This window comes from Cryptotermes secundus, unplaced genomic scaffold (genome assembly GCF_002891405.2).
Source record: "Cryptotermes secundus unplaced genomic scaffold, Csec_1.0 scaffold641, whole genome shotgun sequence".
Lineage (NCBI taxonomy): Eukaryota > Metazoa > Arthropoda > Insecta > Blattodea > Kalotermitidae > Cryptotermes > Cryptotermes secundus.
In genome coordinates, this window is record NW_019720713.1 from 412,534 (window position 1) to 434,006 (window position 21,473).

Consider the following 21,473-nt stretch of genomic DNA (forward strand, 5'->3'; position numbering starts at 1 on the left):
TATGTAGTTTTCTCCAGCCTCCTGTCCCTTCATGTCCCTTCTGTCCAAAAGTAAAAGGTAAAAGGTAAAGCTATCTCTGAAACAGACCGTGGAGGTCCATAGGGTTGTGAGGTATTAAGGCTTCCACATTTACTAGACAATCTGCTCACAGATTGCGGTGAGCTTGTCAGCCTTACGCGCAGGCCGCTCTTTACCCCCTCCCTCCCGGTAGATTCCTGGTACTCATTTCTGTTAGAAGCTGAGTCGACCCCGGGGCCATAGTGCGGCTGGAAGGATTAGATTAATTTAAAACCTCGAATGACCACATCAGGAATCGAATCCGCGACCTTCCGACTTGTAGCAAAATGCTGCAACTCACTACGCTACCGCGTGGCCCCTTCAGTCCAAATGTAACAGACAGTTGCTCACATAATAGCATTGCAAGGCGAATGTGAAGGTGCAGACTGAAAGCAATGAAGCAGATACCTTCTGCAGAAGGTAAATCATAGTAGTCGCTCGGCTGCTAAGGAAGTTTCCCTCATTTTACGGAACCCAAAGTTTCGTTACCATGTACGAACGGGCCCACCACTGAGCTGAGTCGGGCGAATAAATTTCGCTCTATAACCTTATATTTGCAGATGTTTTGAAAATGTGGCACAGTTCAGATATTTGGGAACAACGATAACAGATAGAAACCTGATTCAGGAGGAAATTAAGAGGCGATTGAATTCTGGTAATGCTTGCTACCATTCAGTCCAGAACCTTTTGTCTTCTCGTCTGTTGTTCAAAAACATAAAAATTAGAATATAAAAAACTATAATTTTGCCTGTGGTTCTGTATGGGTGTGAAACTTGGTCTCTGACATTAAGGGAGGAACATAGACTGAGGGTGTTTGAGAACAGGGTGTTGAGGAGAATATTTGGACAGAAGAGAGATGAAGTGACAGGAGGTTGGAGAAAACTGCATAATGAGGAGCTTCATAACTTGTACTCTTCTCCAAGTATAATTAGAATGATCAAGTCAAGGAGGATGAGGTGGGCAGTTCATGTAGCACGAATGGGGGAGACGAGGAATGCGTATAGGATATTGGTGGGAAAGCCAGAAGGAAGGAGACCACAGGGAAGACCAAGGCGTAGGCGGGTGGACAATATTAGAATGGATCTTAGAGAGATAGGATGGCATGGTATGTATTGGATAGATCTGGCTCATGATAGGGACCAATGGAAGGCTTTTGTGAACACGGCGATGAACCTTCGGGTTCCATAAAATGCTGGGAAATTCTTGAGTAGCTGCAGAATTGGCGGCTCCTCCAGAAGGGCTCAGCTCCATGAGTAAGTAAGTAGGTAAATTTCCTCATATTTATTTTGGATCCAGTTTAGTATTACCATCGCAGTGGAACCTAAGGGCTCCAAAATTGCATGCCATATTGAAAATTTCAACCAAAATTTTATGTGTACTTTCCGTCTTCCTCATACATACTTTACTTCTTTATCTCATTATCTTCCTTACTATAATCTCCGCAACAACATTTGACGAATAGTATAAACCTCGAGACTCTTCAGGGAGTGATTTCTTCCATCGTCCTGTGAATTCTTCTCTCTTGTATCCGAATTGATTTCGAAGTACGGTTTTCTTTTTGTTTTTTCGGAAAGATAGGGTCAAGACTTGTGCAACTTACAACTAATGTTTCTACTAATCTGATTTGGTGCATCTTACACAGAAATGTAAAATGATGTTTGAGCAATTCTTTTTTTGTTTCTCTTTGACGTAAATATCAAATCATAGTAAAGATCCGGGATAGCTCAGTCGGTATAGCGATTAGCTAAGGGCTGGACTACTGAGAGGGCGGATTTCGAGTTCCAGTAGGGTAAAAAATTTGTTCTCTCCACGTCATCCGGACCAGCTCTGGCGTCTACCCAGCATCCTATCCAGTGGATACCGGGAGCAGTTTCTCCGGGGGTAAAGCGGCAGGGGAGTGAAGCTAGTGCTCCACCTAGTGCCGAGGTCAACAAAACGTGGATCTAACATCCACTACTCCATATTAATTCATGGCATAGTGCTTAATTAGTTAAGCCCAGGACAACTTTACCTTTAATAACTGAACTATGAACTTTGTTTCCCGCTACATGTACAGGTTAGGTTACGTTAAAGAAAGTTTCTGTTCTGTTTGATTTTGAAACAGATAGAAATTCCTTAAGAAAAACTTAGTATGCTCGATTTTTTTTTTTTTAAGAATTACAAAAGTATAATTTGAACCATTGCTCTTCACATGAATGCCGGTGCTGACCCTGGGAAAGTTACAATGCACCAGCTTCCCTCATCTTGACAAAGCTTGAACATCTGTGCATACCCTATGGGAGGGATCCATCATGGCTGTTGTAGAGCTAGTACTAACCTGCATTTTGTACTTGATTTTGTGTTTGATTTACATTAGTTTCCGAAGGTCCACTTCTTCCAAATCTCCTGTTCACTCTTCCGCTTATGTCGGCTTTTCCTAAAACTCCCCCAGCGCCTGTCAAAAGGAAGTTATTACAGGAAGGTTTAACAGTCTAAAAATGAATCCCTGATTTAACTAAAAAATAATTTACCTATTAGTTGTACGTATAATTTAAATTTCATTCACAAGGGTTTTATGTAATTTAAGATATCCAATTTGCTTTAAAATCCATTATATCTTAACGTGACGAAGTAAATATATAAGGGGTCCAGATTTTGTAATTGGATTTATTGAGTATATACAGACCATAACTACAATTAACTATAACGCTATTGCTAATTCACACATTTTACTCTTCGCTTGACAACAGCAGGCACTAAGTCTCTGGATCACAGGCAAAATGAGTAACAAGACCTCAACTTTGGGGTAGAAATACATTTCGAGACAGCAAGTTCTTTCAAAGTACTTACCAGAATGCACTAATATCTTGAATTGCTCCACTTGCAGGCTTATTTTAGGATTAGCTCTACCACTGGCAGTTAATCTACAGACAGGGTCAATACTCGTACATACCTGCACAATGGTGCCCATAAAGTAAACAGATTAATAAAACAAATAGACTCAGTTGAGTCAGAAGAAGTGAAGACGACATAACTTGCTCCGTATCAGCGTAAGTTCAGCTCTGAAGCAATGTCTGTTGTCCTTGCCTCAGTTGACTGCAAGCCTGTACATGTCTCTCTCATATGTCATTATGTTAATATAATTACGTACAGTCACAACCACGCGCTCGAAAATTTACGCCCAGTCAAGCTGCAGAACACATGGAAGTCTACTGAGCGCCTTCATCTCATAAGAGAAACCAGACCGCTTCACTGACGTCATAACATTCCAGAAGAGAGCATGTCAGTCTAAAAACACAACTTCCGTCTACACGGATGTGTCCGTGGTAAAATTTTAACGCTCATGTGAAAATGTTACTGTTTTTTTACAAGAATTTCAAGTAAAAGCATTAAATATTATTAAGTATGATATGTGGATACTAACATACATAAAATGGTTCCAACATTTCTAAGAATGTAAAACCGTTTGCCAAGGATAATTTATGCATCTCGACCAAAAGAGGAAATATGCCTGAAAAATTCATGAATGCCACGGAACTACCAGATTTAAACGTCTGTAGTTATGTAAATATGTTAAGAAGGTAAAGTACTCTGTGCTTAACTAATCAAGCACCACGTCATGAAGGCGTATGATGAAGTGGATGTATTGATCCACATTTTCGTGATCTCGGCACTTGTTAGTGTTGAGGAGGGTTTAAATGCCTTTCTTAGTCATATGTTTATAATCCTTAAGATTATATCGTAAGTATTTGGGTCCAAACGTGATTAATCAATCATATTTTTATGATGATGATGATGATGATGATGATGATGGGAAATTAACTGTCTCACTCTGAAATGTGAAGAACACGAACTGCAGAAAATGGTGAAAATGAGCAAGTGATATTATACCCAGTAAGTCTCCTTGGGTAGTTAAAGTTATTTCCTTGCGAAAGTTGGCGTGAGTGTAGAGGTTCGGCCACGCAGAGCGCTACGTACGCTATGTTCGCTATACGAACAGAAAAATATCTCCCTTTATTACCAATGTGACTGGCCACACAGACTTCCGTACGCTACGTACGCTACGTACGCTATGTTCCCTATGTTAGCTGCGTCGCAGAGTGTACACAGCGTACGTAGCATACGTAGCGAACATAGCGTAGCGCTCTGTGTGGCCGAACCTTAGAGAACTCTAATGCAATGAGTAGACTGGGAAAGGAGGCATGAACATGGTTCCACACTTCTCACTTCAAGAGACAGGAGTGTGAAGGAAAACAAGAAAAGGAGATGAGGCAACATGTGCTACAAGTCTGTAACACAATTGTAAATGTATTGAATATAATCTCTACACAGATTTACAAGTGATGTAAACTGAATGGAATGAAGTAAAAGATGAACTCTTTATTTGAAGTATACATATTTTTAAAATACATTTTCAATGTTTATAACCCTCATTTCTTTAGGCTTATAACTGCTATGTATCTTACAGTAGAACTTGTTATTCGAGTAAACGTATACTTACGTAGGTTTACGTATTGTTTATTACGCTGAGGAGAATATTTGAACTAAAATGGTGCTGGAGAAAACGGTATAATTGGAAGCTTCATAGCTTGAGTTTTTCGCCAAATACTTATAATTACAATAGAGGATGAGCTAGACAGGGCATATAGCACGCATGAGGAGAAGATGAATATGTGTAGGATTTTGATGGGAAAGCCGGAAGGAAAGAGACCACTGGGAAGACATTGACGTAAGTGTGAGGATAGTATTATAATGGATCTTAGGAAAAGAGAATAGGGGTGATATGGAGTTCATTAATCTGATAGAGGATATGGGTCTGTAGGGGGGCAATGTGGACAAGGTAATGAAACTTCGGGTTCCATAAAATTGTGGGAATTTCTTGCGTAGCTGAGCGATGGGTGGCTTCTCGAGAAGGACTCGTCTCCAATGAGTTACATAAACAGTAAATATATAAAAATGTTTCTGAAGGGTTCTGACGATTGTGTATAAGACTCAGAAATACTGGACTAGTGACTGAGATTAGCTTTTTCTAAGGGACCCAGCTGAGTAGGATTCCCCCCCTTCCTCACCTGAGCACGGAAACAGATCAAGTTTCCGAAACGTCGTGTTTTCTAGTTTTTAGGTTACAGGTAGATGGATAAAGTCCGAAAACCCAATAATTCTGAATATAAATGTTTATTAAAATGACAGAAACCGCGTTTCAGTAAAAAATTTCTTGTTTTTATAGTGATCGATTCTTGATTCTCAATCCATTTAAATTTGATTCCAGTGCTATTTTGTGTATTATTGAAAGAAGAATTTACACTGCTTGGTATTCCACTTTCACAACTTTGCCATTGGTATCATGTGTTATCATAATGAAAGCAGGTGTATATGCCCGTCAGAGGAGCACGCCATCTTGATGAAAACGTTTTCTTCTACAGTAAACGTAGACCTATGTTATGTGAGTGTTTGCAGGGTTTCTGTGATATCTAGAGCGGTGTGTAAACCGCAGTTCCAAACATAACGCACTGTCAAGTGTGTGCCCTCATTTCGTACTAGCAAACTTCCGATTGATAAAACCCTGTGTCCTTGTTTACATTTACAGCTTGAGAATTTATGCCGTGTTAAGCAATGAAGTTGTTTTCCTATAAACTAAGCTTCGCGATTCATATTTGGGAAGTCTTGAGTTCAAGTCCCGACTTCGAAAATCGTCTATCCTGAAGGAAAATTTTTACGGTTCTTCCAAATCCTTCAATGTAAATACCGAATTGTACTTTAAATTGCACCATGAACGCATTTCTCGACGTATTTCTTATTCGTTTTGTTTTTGAAGGAGGGGCATGTGTTTATGACTTCCACGCAGATATCTTCCGCAACAACGTTCACAATAAGCAAGTTTAACAACCAGCCTTACACATATGGCTCCCTAAACTAAAATAGTGTCACGTGTTGGGTTCGTGGAAGAGAGAGTGCGCCAACCTGCGCATATGGGACAAAATATGCGTCTGAAAAGCACGACTAAAAATAACATCAAAGTAAAACTGGAAACAACCTGCATTCTGTAACAGACCAAGCAGCCTCTTAAGGACGAGACGAGACAGTCCACAAAGTTTATGTAGATAAAATATACAACGAATAGCCCATGGACAAAAGATAGCTCCCAGATATTTTAAATATGACAGAGCGGTGTACTATAGCAAATATTTTGGAATCATTCTGCTAATATATTACCTAACAGCTTTAAACTTTGAATCAAAACTCATTCACGAAGTTGAGCCCTTCTTGAAAAGCCGCCAATTATGCAGCAACTCAAGAACATCCCAGTATTTTACGGAAACCGAAGGTTCATTACCATGCTCACAAGAGCCCTCTACTGGTCCCTATCCTGAGCCACATTAATCGAGTCCATACTCTCCCATCCTATCTCTCTAAGATCCATTTTAATATTGCTCACCCACCTACGTCTTCTTCTTCTCAGTGGTCTCTTTCCTTCTGGCTCTCCCTCCAGTATCCTATATGCATTCCTCTTCTCCCTATTCGTGCTACATGCCCTGTAAATCTCATCCTCATTGACTTGATCATTCTAATTATACTGAAGCAAAACATTATTCTAAATATTATTTAAGAATTCAGTACCTACCGCACAGGAAACACACTAGCATATTCTTATTGTTAATGATGTTCAGGGAAATAATCCCTGTTTATTCTGAAAACCATACGAAATTCAAAAGTAAGTGCAGTCTACTGGCAAAATGCGTAGACTCTTGACGTTGAAACAGGTGTTACACATGTAACACATGTCGGCATATAATGTAGCAGGGGGGTGGAGTCAAACTGTGCGGTCATCCATCCAAACCTAATCACGCACTGTCGCTTAACCTGATGTCCCTGTTGTCAAAATATTTATTTTATTTTTTTGCATGATCTTCTTTGTTGCTTTTCGGGAATTTCGCGATATGTGTGTGTTGGAGTGCCTTCATAAACTGGTGATAGGATTTCCTGCTTTGCTGAGTTTGAACTTTCCTCTCTCTTTATATTGTCCGGGTGTACTCTTATGTGTATTGTTTCTTTGGCAAGTCGGTTCATGCAGCCTGATGGTTCGGCCAGTACGTACTTCGGTCTGATGGAACAGGGTCCGACGCCTGACTCGCTGCCCTGCTCTGCCACTGTGTACTTGTCCGGTTGATTCACACGTACGAGTCGTTCATGTTCTTTGCACATTGTTACAATGGATCCGCCTGTCTGTCCTATTGTGACATGCCGCCAGGAAAGCCGGACTATAAGGTGTCCATTGCTGGTCAACGGTTAGGAATACCTAGGCAACGAAATATAAGCAACCTGTTGCATAGGAAATCGCTTAAACAACACGAAAGCCTAACAGTGGGGTTTCTAACGTTACAAAGAGGCTAACAATGCCTAGGCAACGAGTTGTTTGAGGCAGTTGCATTACAACAGCGCCAGTTAGGCAGACATTTGTTCCCGTAGCAACGAGAGAGTCGTTTGCATGACAACAGCGAAACTGAAGCTTTCGGCAAGTGTTCTCTATCCGGTCCGAGCGTAGGATATAAGCGAAGAACAGTTCAGAGGACTCGACACCAAGACTTACTGACTGACTGACTGTCAGTCGCAGTGTGACTTGGACTTGGACCCCGTGTGGAGGCGGGGTCGAATACCTCCACCGTGACCCTGCGAGTCGTAGGAGGCGACGAAAAGGGAAGTCTCAGTTCTGAGACAGTAAAATATGGTCGCGAGTCCCAAGGGACTCGGATCCGAGTAAGACTGCGCTGGCAAGGGCGAGCAACATATACAAAAGACAGACCCGTCCTCTCGTCAGAGAAGGCGCCCCACAGAAACAAGACCGTAACTGTCAAACGGTAATAATTAATATCTGGTCATGAGACCCAAATGGGGCTCGACACCAAGACTTACTGACTGACTGACTGACTGTCAGTCGCAATGTGACTTTGACTTTGACCAAGTCAATTCAGCTTCGACAAGAGCAGAAGTCAGTTCAGATCCGACAAGGAATAAAAGAAGAGCCAAGACGCTTCACCGAGATTAGCGGCGCAAGAGCAGAGCCGCTGTAGAGGAAACGTCTGAAAGCGCTTTAAGTTCGAGAGGTTGCAATTGCGAGTGTAACCAAATAATAGTCCAATACACGTATCCGTCTAATTCGAGAACCATCGTTTCTTGTCGCGTTACCTAGGAAACACGCGAAAATATTTTTTTTTCACATTCATTCGGAAAAATGTACATAGGACATCACGAAAATCTCAAGAAGACACTGAGATGAGCATGGGAAAAAAAGAAAACAAAATAGTCTGACAAAAGGTAATCTATGTTAAGTAAAATGGCGAGAAGTTAGATTCCGATGGGTGACCGCCTCCTGTCCGATAAGAATAGGCATCATATTTGACAGATGGTACAAATATTAGCGAAACAAGGCCAGTCACCACGTCAACTCCGATACTGGAGACCGCGATCTCTGAAACATTGATTTTTATTTCAGCATTGATACAGCTTATAGCCCAAAAATTTAGCGCTAATGTCGCATATAGCAATCACTATTGGCTTACAGATTTCTGCTTTGATTCTGGAATCCTGACCATGACATGTTATTCTGCTCGAATATCAGGAAACACACGTGTGTAAGGCCTGTTCTTTGTGAGTAACCCTGTAACTTCAAAATCAGGCAACCCGCTGAACACCCTCCTGAAATTATCCACTGAGCAACAGTACACGTAACCACTACTTTTATCTCTTCTGTTCCAAGCTAGAGTCCACTTTGTCTGGGCACATACACAGCTGCATGTGAAGCTTAGCGTGTATGGGTTATTCACGACCAAGAATACAATGCCTTCCTGTGTACTGGGTTCGTAAACCAGCTTCCAGATCCATTTGGGCACAGGTAATACGTCATTGCCGTTGTTGTGTCTGCCAAGGAAAAGGTTACGACTCCCGATAGCAGTGACGCCAAGGGTGCCGGAGTAGACAGTAACGTGAGAATCTTCTCGACTTGTGTTACTTGCGTACTTCCTTATTTCCTCCTCTAACTTAATCCAGTTGCCATGTCTGATACTGCGCCACATTGGTACAACATTTACATGGTACTGCGTAGATCTTTGTTGGGCAACATAAACGAAATCTAAAGGGGTTGCTAAATGAGCTTCAACTAAGTAGTTAATATTATTTGAACATGTAATAAACTGACCAACGCGCGAGGAACCAACTAGCTTCCCAATTACTCTGCGTTGATTTGAACACGTGTAATACATGTCCGGTGAATCGGGAAGTCCGGTAAAATAATCGTCCTGATTCAAGTTGCTGACTTGTTGAAAGTTCTGACGGATCTCAATGCCATCAACTAGTGTGTAATTGACGTAAGATGCCCGGTAGTTTGTGTCATCGAAGCAGATATCGATAAGACGAACGAACTTGCCAAATGATGTTTCGTAACCGATTTGTAATCTTCTATGACCACTGGAGCATGTTCCGACCTCTCTTATAGTTGACTGTGGAACATCTGTACACTGGAACTCTGTTATCGGGGCAGATGCTCCTCTGAACTCGAAGTCAATGCCTGAAAATGCGAAATTCACTTTCATGAAGGACATTTATGAGTCTCATTGTCTGAATGACTAAGCATGAAGAGAGAATTCGGGACCAGGAGTCTAGCAGAGAGTGTGCAAATACATATCAGTGACGATGGGTGATGAACGAATCTATGAGAGTAAGCGCCTGTGCGAATAACCTCTTAAGAAATTGAATAAATTAATTTCGAAATTATTTTAAAGTATTTAAATAATGAATAGTGGTCAGAGTTCTTGGCTACAGATCCAGAGGTCCTGGGTTCGGTTCCCGGCGCTACCAGATTTTCTGAGAAGTAGTGGGTCAGCAACGGGGTCTACTCAGCCTCATGAGGATAATTGAGGAGCTACTTGAATGGAAAAGTAGCGGTTCCGGTTTAGAAAACCGAAATTAACGGCCGTGGGAATTCGTTGCGCTGACAACGCGACACCCTAACTTCGCTGACAAGCGGTAGCTCAGTCGATATAGTTCGCTTACGGACTGACGCCAAAGCAACGGAGTTTTTTTTTATATAAGATTCAGATTTTTATCTCATTATACCTGTTTTATTTCCTCGTATTTATTGTATTGTCACTATTTACGGGTGCCATTGAAGGCGGGGAAAGTACTGGTGAATGGATTTATTGGCCAGTTATAAACAGCACTCAGAACTACAATTACAGTGTCATCGCTCGTCTCCATCACTTACGAATCACTACAGCACTCGCTAAGTCTTTTCCCAGATTCTTATGGCTTCATGAGCCATTCCCTAGCAACGGCTTCTTATGGTGAAGATTCTTCAGCTTCCTGCGCTCAGGTCCTCTCTTAACAGCCTCTCGTGCAGAACTCAACTCTCAACTGACAACTAACTGGGTCAAAGTCAAAGTCAAAGTCACATTGCGACTTACGCCACTGAGTCAGTCAGTCAGTCTTGGTTCCTAGCTCCATCTTGGGTCCATAAGCAGATATTTGTTACCGTTTGACAGTTACGGACTTGTTATTGTTGGGCACCCTCTCTGCTTAGAAGACTGGTCTGTGTTTTGTCAGAGTCATTACAGTAGTAAGTGATGTGTCCTAATGTAAAGGATATTTACATTTTACATGTTAGACATATTAATAAATGTATATAAAATATTGTGACATGTCGCGCAAAGCCGAGCCCCCCCCCCACACACCAGCAGTGACGCGGTTGGTGAGTCAGCGCTCCCCTCCCACCCCTCAGCGGTAACGTAACGCTCGCGNGAACTACAATTACAGTGTCATCGCTCGTCTCCATCACTTACGAATCACTACAGCACTCGCTAAGTCTTTTCCCAGATTCTTATGGCTTCATGAGCCATTCCCTAGCAACGGCTTCTTATGGTGAAGATTCTTCAGCTTCCTGCGCTCAGGTCCTCTCTTAACAGCCTCTCGTGCAGAACTCAACTCTCAACTGACAACTAACTGGGTCAAAGTCAAAGTCAAAGTCACATTGCGACTTACGCCACTGAGTCAGTCAGTCAGTCTTGGTTCCTAGCTCCATCTTGGGTCCATAAGCAGATATTTGTTACCGTTTGACAGTTACGGACTTGTTATTGTTGGGCACCCTCTCTGCTTAGAAGACTGGTCTGTGTTTTGTCAGAGTCATTACAGTAGTAAGTGATGTGTCCTAATGTAAAGGATATTTACATTTTACATGTTAGACATATTAATAAATGTATATAAAATATCTAAAGGTGGTGTCATTAAAGGTGGGGAATGGACAGTAACTGGATCACCCCAATTGTTTTCCAAATAATCACTTTGCACTGACCCATTAGAAAACACCATTTACAACAGTAACTCTATTATTATGAGCGTATTCTTTGCCGCGGGAACTTGTGTTTTACCAAACCTTTACCTGGAAACGGATGGTGTAACACCTTTGTTTTTCCGTCTATTTCCTAACAACGGCTGTACACGCTACAATATTAAAATCCCGATATGTTTCGGTCACACAAGATCATCTTCAGGGAGTGTGCCATATTAAATGGAACTTAGTATTTATATACAGAGTATAACAGAAAAGTGCGGAAAAATTTTGGTCATGAGTTCCACATAACAAAACGAAAACAAATATCCATATCGACACGTGTCCAGAAACATTTAATTTGTGAGATATAGTTGAAAGAATACATTTAAAATAAGTGCTCGAAATGTCCTCCATGAGGTTTAATGCACGACTCGTCACATCTCGTCACGGACCGTCGCATCCGTTCAAAGATGACTGAAGCATTTAGCCGGTTTCTGTGTTGGCAACGAAGAGGCACCTCACCACCTCACCACCGCACTGTGGATGCCTGTCAGACTATCTGCAACTGCCCCGACATCTGTGAACGGATGCGTCGGTCCATGACGAGACGTGTGGAGGCGTGCATTGAATTTCTTGGAGGACATTGTGAGCACTTATTTTAAATGTGCTCTTTCAGTTATAACTCAGAGATTAAATGTTTCGGGACACGTGTTAATATGGACATTTTTTTCTCGTTTTGTTATGTGGAACTTGTTCCAGAACGTTGCCCACACATTTCAGTCACACTGTGTATATAAACATGGAGAACTTAAAGTATCTGAGCCCGTAAACGTAAAAGTTAAAATAAATATTATGTTAAAATTTAGCGATATTGCACTAATTACTATATGTATCAATGAATTTCAACAGTCACCCTCCTATACAAGGAACCACGCGATGTACTAGTTGGTTGAGGTGCTATGACATAAGCCAGAAAGTCGTGGGTTCGATTCCCGATGAGATCATTGATTTTCTTTTTCAATTGATCTAATTCTTCTAGACATACTAGGGTCTTGGGGCCGACTCAGCCTCTGATGAGTACCAGGAATCTTCCTGGGGGTAAAGGGCGATCGGCATTTATGGCTGACAAACTAACCGCCATCTGTGAGCCGATTGTCTAGAGAAAATATGGGAACCTCAACGTATCAAAAACCTATGGGCCTCCACGGCCTGTTGCAGGAACAGCTTTATTTTTACCTCAATGAAAATCTTAAAGAAATCATTTTTGAGTACTTTGTCAAGAAGTGAAAAAATTTTGAAGTAAAAAAAGTAAATTTATCCCTGTAACAGGCCGTGAAGGCCCATAAGGCTTCCACATTATCTAGACAATCGGCTCAAATATGGCGGTAAAGTTGTCAGCCTTACGCGCCTGCCGCGCTTTACTTACCAGGAGAATTATTTAATTAATTCCTGGTACTCATTTCTGTTGGGGCGCGCAGTATCCTAGTTGTCTGAGGCACTATGCTACAAGCCGGAAGGTCGCGCATTCAAATCCCGATGAGGTCATTGGATTTTTTTCAATTGGCCTAATCCCTCCAGCCGCACTAGGCCCTGGGGTCGACTCGGCCTCTAACAACGCATAACTTTGCATTCACAGCTCCATAGGCTCCGAACTGCCGAAACTAAGATATTTTAATTCTAACGTCTCTCCTGTCTTGGAAACTTACAAGACATGTTATCGCTGTGGTAACGCTCTGTAAGCGATAGGTTCTCTGTTCAAATATTTTACAACATCGGACATCCTGAGGTTTTCTGTGGTTTTATTCAGTCCCTTCCTGCAAATTCTAGGATAACACCTCGCTCAGGTTACTGTGGTTTCCTTCCAGATGTTTTCCGTTTCACCATTCATCTATCATCGTACCATTTGACGCCATATTTTTTAACTACTGACAACGTCGTTAAATAAACAAATGTATATATATCAAATTCCTTGGCTTTAGTCCGCAAGCGAACTACACCGAACTACTACCGCTTGCCGGCGAAGTTAGTGCTAACTTTAGCGGATATAGGGTGTCTCGTGGTCAGCGCAACGAATCCCCACGGCCGTTAATTTCGGTTTTCTAGACAGGAGCCACTACTTTTCCATTTAAGTAGCTCAATTATCCTCACGAGTCTCAGTGGAACCCGTTCCAGACCCACTACTTAAAAAAGAATCCGTTAGCGCCGGGAATCAAACTCGGGATCTCTAAGTCTGTAGCCAGGAACTCTGACCACTAGACCACAGAGGCTGTCAATACGTATATTACTTACCTACGGAGCTGAGCCCTTCTGGAGGAGCCGCCAATTCTGCAGCTACTCAAGAATTTCCCAGCAGTTTATGGAACCCAAAGGTTCATCACCGTGTTCACAAAAGTCCTCCACTGGTCCCTATAATGAGCCAGATCTATCCAATACATACCATGCCATCCTATCTCTCTAAGATCCATTCTAATATTGTCCACTCGCCTACGCCTTGGTCTTCCCTGTGGTCTCTTTCCTTCTGGTTTTCCCAGAAATATCCTATACGCACTCCTCGTCTCCCCCATTCGTGCTACATGACCTGCCAACCTCATTCTCCTTGACTTGATCTTTCTAATTATACTTGGAGAAGAGTTCAAGTTATGAAGCTCCTCATTATTCAGTTTTCTCCAACCTCCTGTCACTTCATCCCTCTTCGGTCAAAATATTCTCAACACCCTGTTCTCAAACACCCTCAGTCTATGTTCCTCCCTTAATGTCAGAGACCAACTTTCACACCCATACAGAATCACAGGCAGAAGTATAGTTTTGTATGTTCTGATTTGTATGTTTTTGGACAGCAGATGAGAAGACAAATGGTTCTGGACTGAATGGTAGCAAGCATTACCCGAGTTTAATTGCCTCTTAATATCCTCCTGAATCAGGTTTTCATTTATTATCGTTGTTCCCAAATATCTGAACTGTGCCACATTTTCAGAACATCTGTTTCCTATCTTTATGTCATGATTTTGCTCTGCATTTTGGTGACGAGACCGCAACATATACTTAGTTTTCTCTGTGTTTACTTCTAGACCAACCTCATTACTTTCGTCAATTAAAGTTTGTGTGTTTTTCTTTATGGTATCTACATTATCACCCAGTAGATTCACATCATCGGCATAGGCCAACAGCTGATGTGTCCCGTTTAATTTCAGTCCCAGCTGGTTTCCCCGAACCTTCTTAATGCCATATGCTAAAGCAAAGTTGAAAAGGAGTGGCGATAAAGCATCTCCTTGTTTTAGACCATTCTGGATAGGAAATTTATCAGACAAATGTTTACCTACACGGACTTTACTATACGTTTCGTTTTTAATACATTTTAATCAGCTTAACTAGTTTCATGGGTCTCCCAATCTCTATAAGAATATTGTACAATACTTCCCTCCTAACTGAGTCATAGGCTTTCTTGAAGTCTATGAATAGCTGATGTACTGTCTCATCGTACTCACATTTTTTCTCCAATATCTGACAAATGTAAAAGATCTGATCTGTAGTTGATCTGTTACATCTAAACTCACATTTATGATCCCCAATAATTTCATCTCTATATGGACTTAACCTTGAGAGAAGAATATTGGACAGAATTCTGTATGAAATTGATAGCAGTGATATCCCTCGATAATTACTACAGTTAGTTTTATCACCCTTTTTGTGAACTGGTATATTAATAGACTCCTTCCACTGATCAGGCAATTTTTCCTGATGCCAAATAGAAGTAATTAGTTTGTGGATCTTAGAACGTAATATTTCGCCTCCTGCTTGAATAAGTTCAACAAGATGGTTGAGGGGCTATGCTACAAGCCGGAAGGTCGCGGGTTCAAGTTCCGATGAGGCTAATGGATTTTTTCAGTTCACCTAATCCTTCCGGCCGCACTAGGCCCTGGGGTTTACTCAGCCTCCAACAGAAACGAGTACCGGGAATTAATTAAATGACTTTTCCTGGAGAGTAAAGTGTGGTTGGCGCTTAAGGCTGACAACCTTAAGACCATCTTTGAGCCGATTGTCTAGATAGTGTGGGACCCTCAACATCTCACAACCCTATGGGCCTTCACGGCCTGGTACAGGGATAGCTTTACCTCTTAGGTCGTTAATCCAAGGAATGCATCCAGGTCCGAGGCTTCTTGAGAATTTTCGTAACAAGTTTAATTTGAATGGCGAGAAGTTGTTAGCCCCACGCCCAACCCCCAAGCTGGAGGACCACTCCTTGTCGGCTGTCCGCGACTACTTATTCAATATATTCGCAGCTTCCCTCCATACCTGGAGTGCGTGTCCTCCTTCCGCAACCTGAGGACGCGCCCTGCCATGGTGACAAGGGACCCACGTATAAATATTTACGTCATTAATTACAAATGTATAGCCGATTTAGTATGTACCTGAGTTGCAAGTGATGCTGGTTTCTTTGAAATCCCTTGTCGTCCCAGAGATGTTCAATTGATTGCTGTTTCCGGGGCACCACAACTCCACCCCTTCTCCTTCTTGCAAGCTGACTCTCCGTGATGCTTTAGTTGGCAGCACGAATCGTGATCCATCCAGCACAATTTCATCATCAGGACTGATTAGTAACGGAGATTTGTACTGGAGGTCAGACCCGACGTTCACGATGCACTCTACAGACAACATAACATTTTGAAAGGAGCCAGTGTGGCAAGACATTTGTATGATTTGAGGTTCTCACAGCAATGACTGTGATGCACACTGTCTTCTGTTATGAGAATTCATAGAGTCTGGTAGAATTTCGCAGGCGTTTTGGAGAAACTGCCCCCATTTCTAGGGTCGAATATTAAACTAAGCAAGCAACCAGGTAACCGGAAGGAAAGAACCACTGAGAAGACCAAGGCGTAGGTGGGTGATCAATATTAAAGTGGATTGTAGAGAGAGAGAATAGGATGGGATGGTATGGATTGGATAGATCTGGCTCAGGATAGGGACCAGTGGAGCGCTCTTGTGAACACGGTATGAACCTTCGGGTTCCATAAAATGTTGAGAAATTCTTGAGTAGCTGCAGAATTTGCGGTTCCTCCAGAAGGGCTCAGCTCCATATGTAAGTACGTAAATGAGTAAGCAACCAGGTAGCAGCTCTGTTTACTGTTAAGAAAGCAGTCTTTTGGGATTTGGCACCGTGTACATGTGGTGTTAACCGACGTTTCGGAGGAACGTCGGTTAACACCATGGTCACCGCCGTGAAAGCCTCAAATCTTACATACTGTTTACTGTTATTTGGCTTTATTTTTAACCCTGAAGATGTAGGTAGAACTTTCTTACGAATAGTCCGCGAGTATGTATAGGACTACACGGTGTCACTTTCGAAAAGACTACTCTTCCAGTTTGCCTGTGTTTACATACTGCACATATTCGCAATATTGAGTTAATCTCCGGATATTTCTGTCGGTAAGACCTCAGCGACGTAACCGAAGAAAGACAACATCCCTTGAATCTATTTACATCTGAATCTTCAACACAATTCTAAGATCGAAAAGAGAATATCTTCTAATAAAATCCTTGGAAGTTCTATGCATCACTGAAGGCAAAATTAATGTTATATAAGAAGTATCTTCTGTGACAAAAACAATTGTAGTCGAAAAAGAAATCTTATTATTTTAGTTGTTTAATAAGGCGTATTGTTGCGACATACAAATAAAACAATATTGTGGAATGTAGACCCATTGCTAGGCAACGACATCGAAATAAATGACTATGCAACAACCGCTGCTAAGTAACGGCCGAGTAAACCAGAATGTTTCCATGTCATCAATTGCACAGCAGTAATGGATGTTGTTTAACCTTCTGTCCGTGCCGAGATATTATAAGGACAGTTAGTGAGAGACAGTTGGTGGAGTGGTGTAAGTTCATTGGTGATTTGAGTCAGTAAGTGGCGAGGTGCTGTAGTTGAGACCGGAGACAGTTTGGGAACGCAGAGGAAGGGAACTTTGGAAGTTGGAAGCCGTTACCAGAAAACTGGTTAAGACATAGCAGGCTGAGAAGACATAAGTGTGTGCTCTAGTGAACTGTAAAGTGTGTGAATTAGTGAAACGTTATAAATACTTGTAGTCATGGACCTGCAAGAGTTTAATAAATCCAGTTACTAATCCAAACCCCGTCTATAGTCACCAAATCACGTGACCATATCTTACCTGATTCTCCTTGGACCACGTATATACCGAGGATAATGAGAATGGTTATCACTCCTCCTGTTGCTTGTAAGTCCACCATATTCTCTTATTATCTTGACTTAATGAATATGCGATGAAATTTGTTGATTTCTGGAGCAGAGAGAAAACAGTGGTCACAGTTGTTTCAGCAGAAAACTGCATGTAATAGGCTTACAGTTAACTGCGAAACTGTTTGTTAACAGAGAATAAGTACTGTCTGATTACTAGACGCGCATGAATGTTCGAAGTTCTTGGCCTTCTGATAACTTATTGCAGATTGCTAATAACCTGCAGGCTAAAGACGGAGTACTTAAAGAGATTAACCAATTGAATTCTGTCTCAGCATTTCTGTTCCTACGTCGTCATCTTACAGTGAGGCAGGCTGTCACATCATCATTAGAAACTTACTAAATTATATTTTAAATATGTGATGTGGGCCGATATTTTTATAACAGAGATCTCGTTGAAATCATAGGATTTATTCTTCCGTAACTTTGCATGCCCAATGTGACGTTCACTGAAAGATACTCTAGGAAAAGTTTGCGAGAATGAATGCAGGACATAATCTCTTCAGTGTACAAGGAACTCAGCTGATGATCTACGAATATGTACGTAAAGTAAATGTATATTTGTTTCTGTGGCTTAATTACTCGCAATTACCACTCCATGAAGACGTATGGGAAGGTTTCTGTATAGTTCTATGCATTCGTAATCTAGGTAGTAGATGGATGTGAGTGGTACGATTCACGCTTCGGCTGTTTTTTCTCCGGGTAAAAAGGCCCCCTTATACTTTGGATAGGAGGATGAATGCGAGGAGTTCATAGACGAGAAAACCACATTGCCCGTTTCGGGAATCGAAGCCAAATACCTCGTTCTTCCGTCCCGTAGTCTAACCACTATACCAGCTGAGATATATCGACTCCCCTTCTACGAGAGTTTAGTACGGAATTGTGATTCCTGTCACAGGCCATTTCTCGGCCCTCGAAGCTAAATTCACGAAACTACAGGGTCATTCTAAATTATTGTCGGGTTTTCTATGGACTATATTTTACAAAGCGTGAGGAACAAATAAACTTTCTTATAGAATGTGAAAGCGTAACTGAAAACAGTTTCCTTACTTATAGAATCAATACTACAGAATGTCAAACATCTTCAACTTGCTCGCCTTTAGTAGCACAGTGTTGCTTTTGGTTTGAACAGTATAGGCCACGGAAACCCCGACAATAATTTAGAATTATATTGTAAAAAAAAAAAAACATAAAGCTCTCCCTGTAACAGGCCGTGAAGGCCCATTGGGGTTTCGAGAAGTCGAGGCTCTCATATTTTCTATATAGAGTAGACTCGCAGATGGCGGTAAGTTTGTCAGCCTTGCATACCGGCCGCCCTTTACCCCCCAGGAATATTCCTGGTACTCATTTCTGTTAGAGGTTGAGTCGACCTCAAGGCCAAGGTGAGGCAGGAAGGATTAGGTAAAATGGTCGTCTATCCATATAAAAAGTCTTGAACTTGAAAAGTGTTATCTTCTCGGATATGACGCCGTGTACACTGAATGAAATTTACGAATACTTGCACCTTGCTTCATCGGTTTACCTTTCGACCCTGAACTTTTAGGCGACAAGTTTCTCCTCGGGACTACACATCGTCACGGCACAGAGAGACACGTCCGAGGGGGTCTGAGGTCCTGACGGACTGTGTTCGGATACGAGGAGCAGTTCCTCTCAACATCAAGGCAGACATGTCATGACTGATCACTTAAGCGTAATTAAGTTAGTCAATTCAGCTAATTAACTGTATTTGCACCGTCCTTCTTGAGAAGCTGAACCAGTCACATACCCCTTTTTCCTTGGAACACTCGGGCTACTTAATATTAAGCGCCCCTCACTGGCTCCTATCCTGAGCCGGATGAATCCACTCCACACCTTCTCATCCTATAATTCTTAAGATTTATTTTAATATCAAAGTCTCGTTCTACCTACGGCTGTATCTACTAAGTGACTTGCTGGCACTAAAAATGCATTAGACCTAAAATAAAGGCGAAACCGTTGTACCTCAATCTGTACGCCATCAGGAGAAAGTGTTTCTCTTCTCCATAACGTCTAGACCGACTCTGGGTCACAACCAGCATCCTGTCCACTGGATAACGGATGCCCCTTCCCCGGGGATAAGGCAACCGGGGCATGAAGCTGATCACTCGCCTCTATCCAGTTCCAAGGTCATGAATGGGGGAGCTATATCTCCACTCTCCCATACGTCTCTATAAATTACTTACTTCTGGAGGAGCCGCCAATTCTGCAGCTACTCAAGAATCTCCCAGCATTTTATAGAACCCGAAGGATAATTACCATGTTTACAAGAGCCCCCCACTGGTCCCTATCCTGAGCCAGATCAATGAAATCCATACAATCCCATCCTATCACTTTAAGGTCCCCTTTAATATTGTCCACCCAACTACGACTTTGTTTTCCCAGTGATCCCTTTCCTTCTGGTTTTCCCACTAATATCCTATACGCATTCCCCGTCTCCCCCATTCGTGCTAAATGACCTGCTCACCTCATCCTCCTTGACTTGATCATTCTAATTACACTTGGAGAAGAGTACATGTTATGAAGCTCCTCATTATGCAGTTTCCTCCAACCTCCTGTCACTTCATCTCTCTTCGGTCCAAATATTCTCAACACCCTGTTCTCAAACATCCTCAGTCTATGTTCCTCCCTTAATGTCAGAGACAAAGTTTCACACCCATACAGAATCACAGGCAAAAGTATAGTTTTGTATGTTCTAATTTTTATGTTTTTGAACAGCAGACGAGAAGACAGAAGGTTCTGGACTGAATGGTAGCAAGCATTACCCGAGTTCAATTGCATCTTAATTTCCTCCTGAATCAGGTTTCGATCTGTTAATTTGAATCTTAATTAATTAAACTTCGAATTAAGTTCACTTTTAACTTACCTTACATATAGGCCTATTGTAATTATATTATACACCATTTAGTAATGAAACTTAAAAATTTGTTTGTAATGAGTCTCACATTTTCTAATAACACCAGTGTTCCTACATACCCTTTATGTGTAGTCTTTGCTTACAGTTTAACCCGAAACTGAAATAATTTTCGAACGTTAATAGAAAAGTCTGCGAATTTTGTGGAATGAAAGCAGAATTTCCAATTCTATTTATCAGAACTCTCGCAGGAAAATATCTGCTTGATCATCCGGTCGTTGCTTTCGCTCTATTTTATTGTCTCGTTTTGACTTCCTGAGCGTCAGTGCATCACAGGAAGCATGACAAAGTTTTGCAGACCGTCCATTACGTAGCGGTGGATTATTCTTGCTCAGTGCAAGGTTTTCCTCCTCTCCACAGCGTCCAGACGGAATCCGGGTCACACCCAGTTTCCTATTTGATGGGTATCGGGAGTTCTTTCCCTGGGGTTAAAGCGGCAGGATCGTGAAACCGACCACTCACCTCTAACTAGTGCCGAGGTCAAAGAAGTTGGAGCTATAACTCCACTGCCCCATACGCCTTCACGGCACAGTGCTTAACGAATTAAGCGCAGGGACAACTTTACCTTACCTTTCACCCTACGTGGAACGTAGTTGTAATATAATTTAACGAAGCTCTCGATAAAAAGAGTAACATTAGTACATCGTACACAAAGACCGGCTTTCGTGTGGTTTTCCTTCTTCCTTCCGGGAAAATACCGGGGCAGTAACCCTGATTATACTTCGACAGTTTCTGTCTACATCCTCTTCAATTCTTTATCAGTAAACATGCCATCACTCACACTATGTATTTATGGTCTGATTTGCTGACATTGTAGTTAAATAAACCACAAGCAAATAAATAAAGTAACAATTAAATACATGGGTTTGATATAAAATACAAACTATCGAAATCCTTTCGAAAGGACGTGTTTGTTTTGATCTGTTGCTGTGCTA

General features: G+C 41.7%; 1 protein-coding gene across 1 annotated transcript in view; it reads right to left on the reverse strand.

Annotated features, from left to right (window-relative positions):
* Positions 1-20,737, reverse strand: part of LOC111871907 — a 29,655-nt gene extending 8,918 nt beyond the window's left edge. Inside the window, exons 1-6 of the mRNA XM_023865305.2 lie at positions 20,601-20,737; positions 17,524-17,652; positions 15,766-15,999; positions 8,636-9,598; positions 2,990-3,091; positions 2,375-2,491 (exon numbers count right to left, since the gene is read on the reverse strand). Of these exons, the coding sequence (XP_023721073.1) occupies positions 2,375-2,491; positions 2,990-3,091; positions 8,636-9,598; positions 15,766-15,999; positions 17,524-17,602 (1,495 nt within the window). The 5' untranslated portion in view covers positions 17,603-17,652; positions 20,601-20,737. The remainder of the gene's footprint in view (positions 1-2,374; positions 2,492-2,989; positions 3,092-8,635; positions 9,599-15,765; positions 16,000-17,523; positions 17,653-20,600) is intronic.
* Between the last annotated feature and the right edge of the window lie 736 nt (positions 20,738-21,473).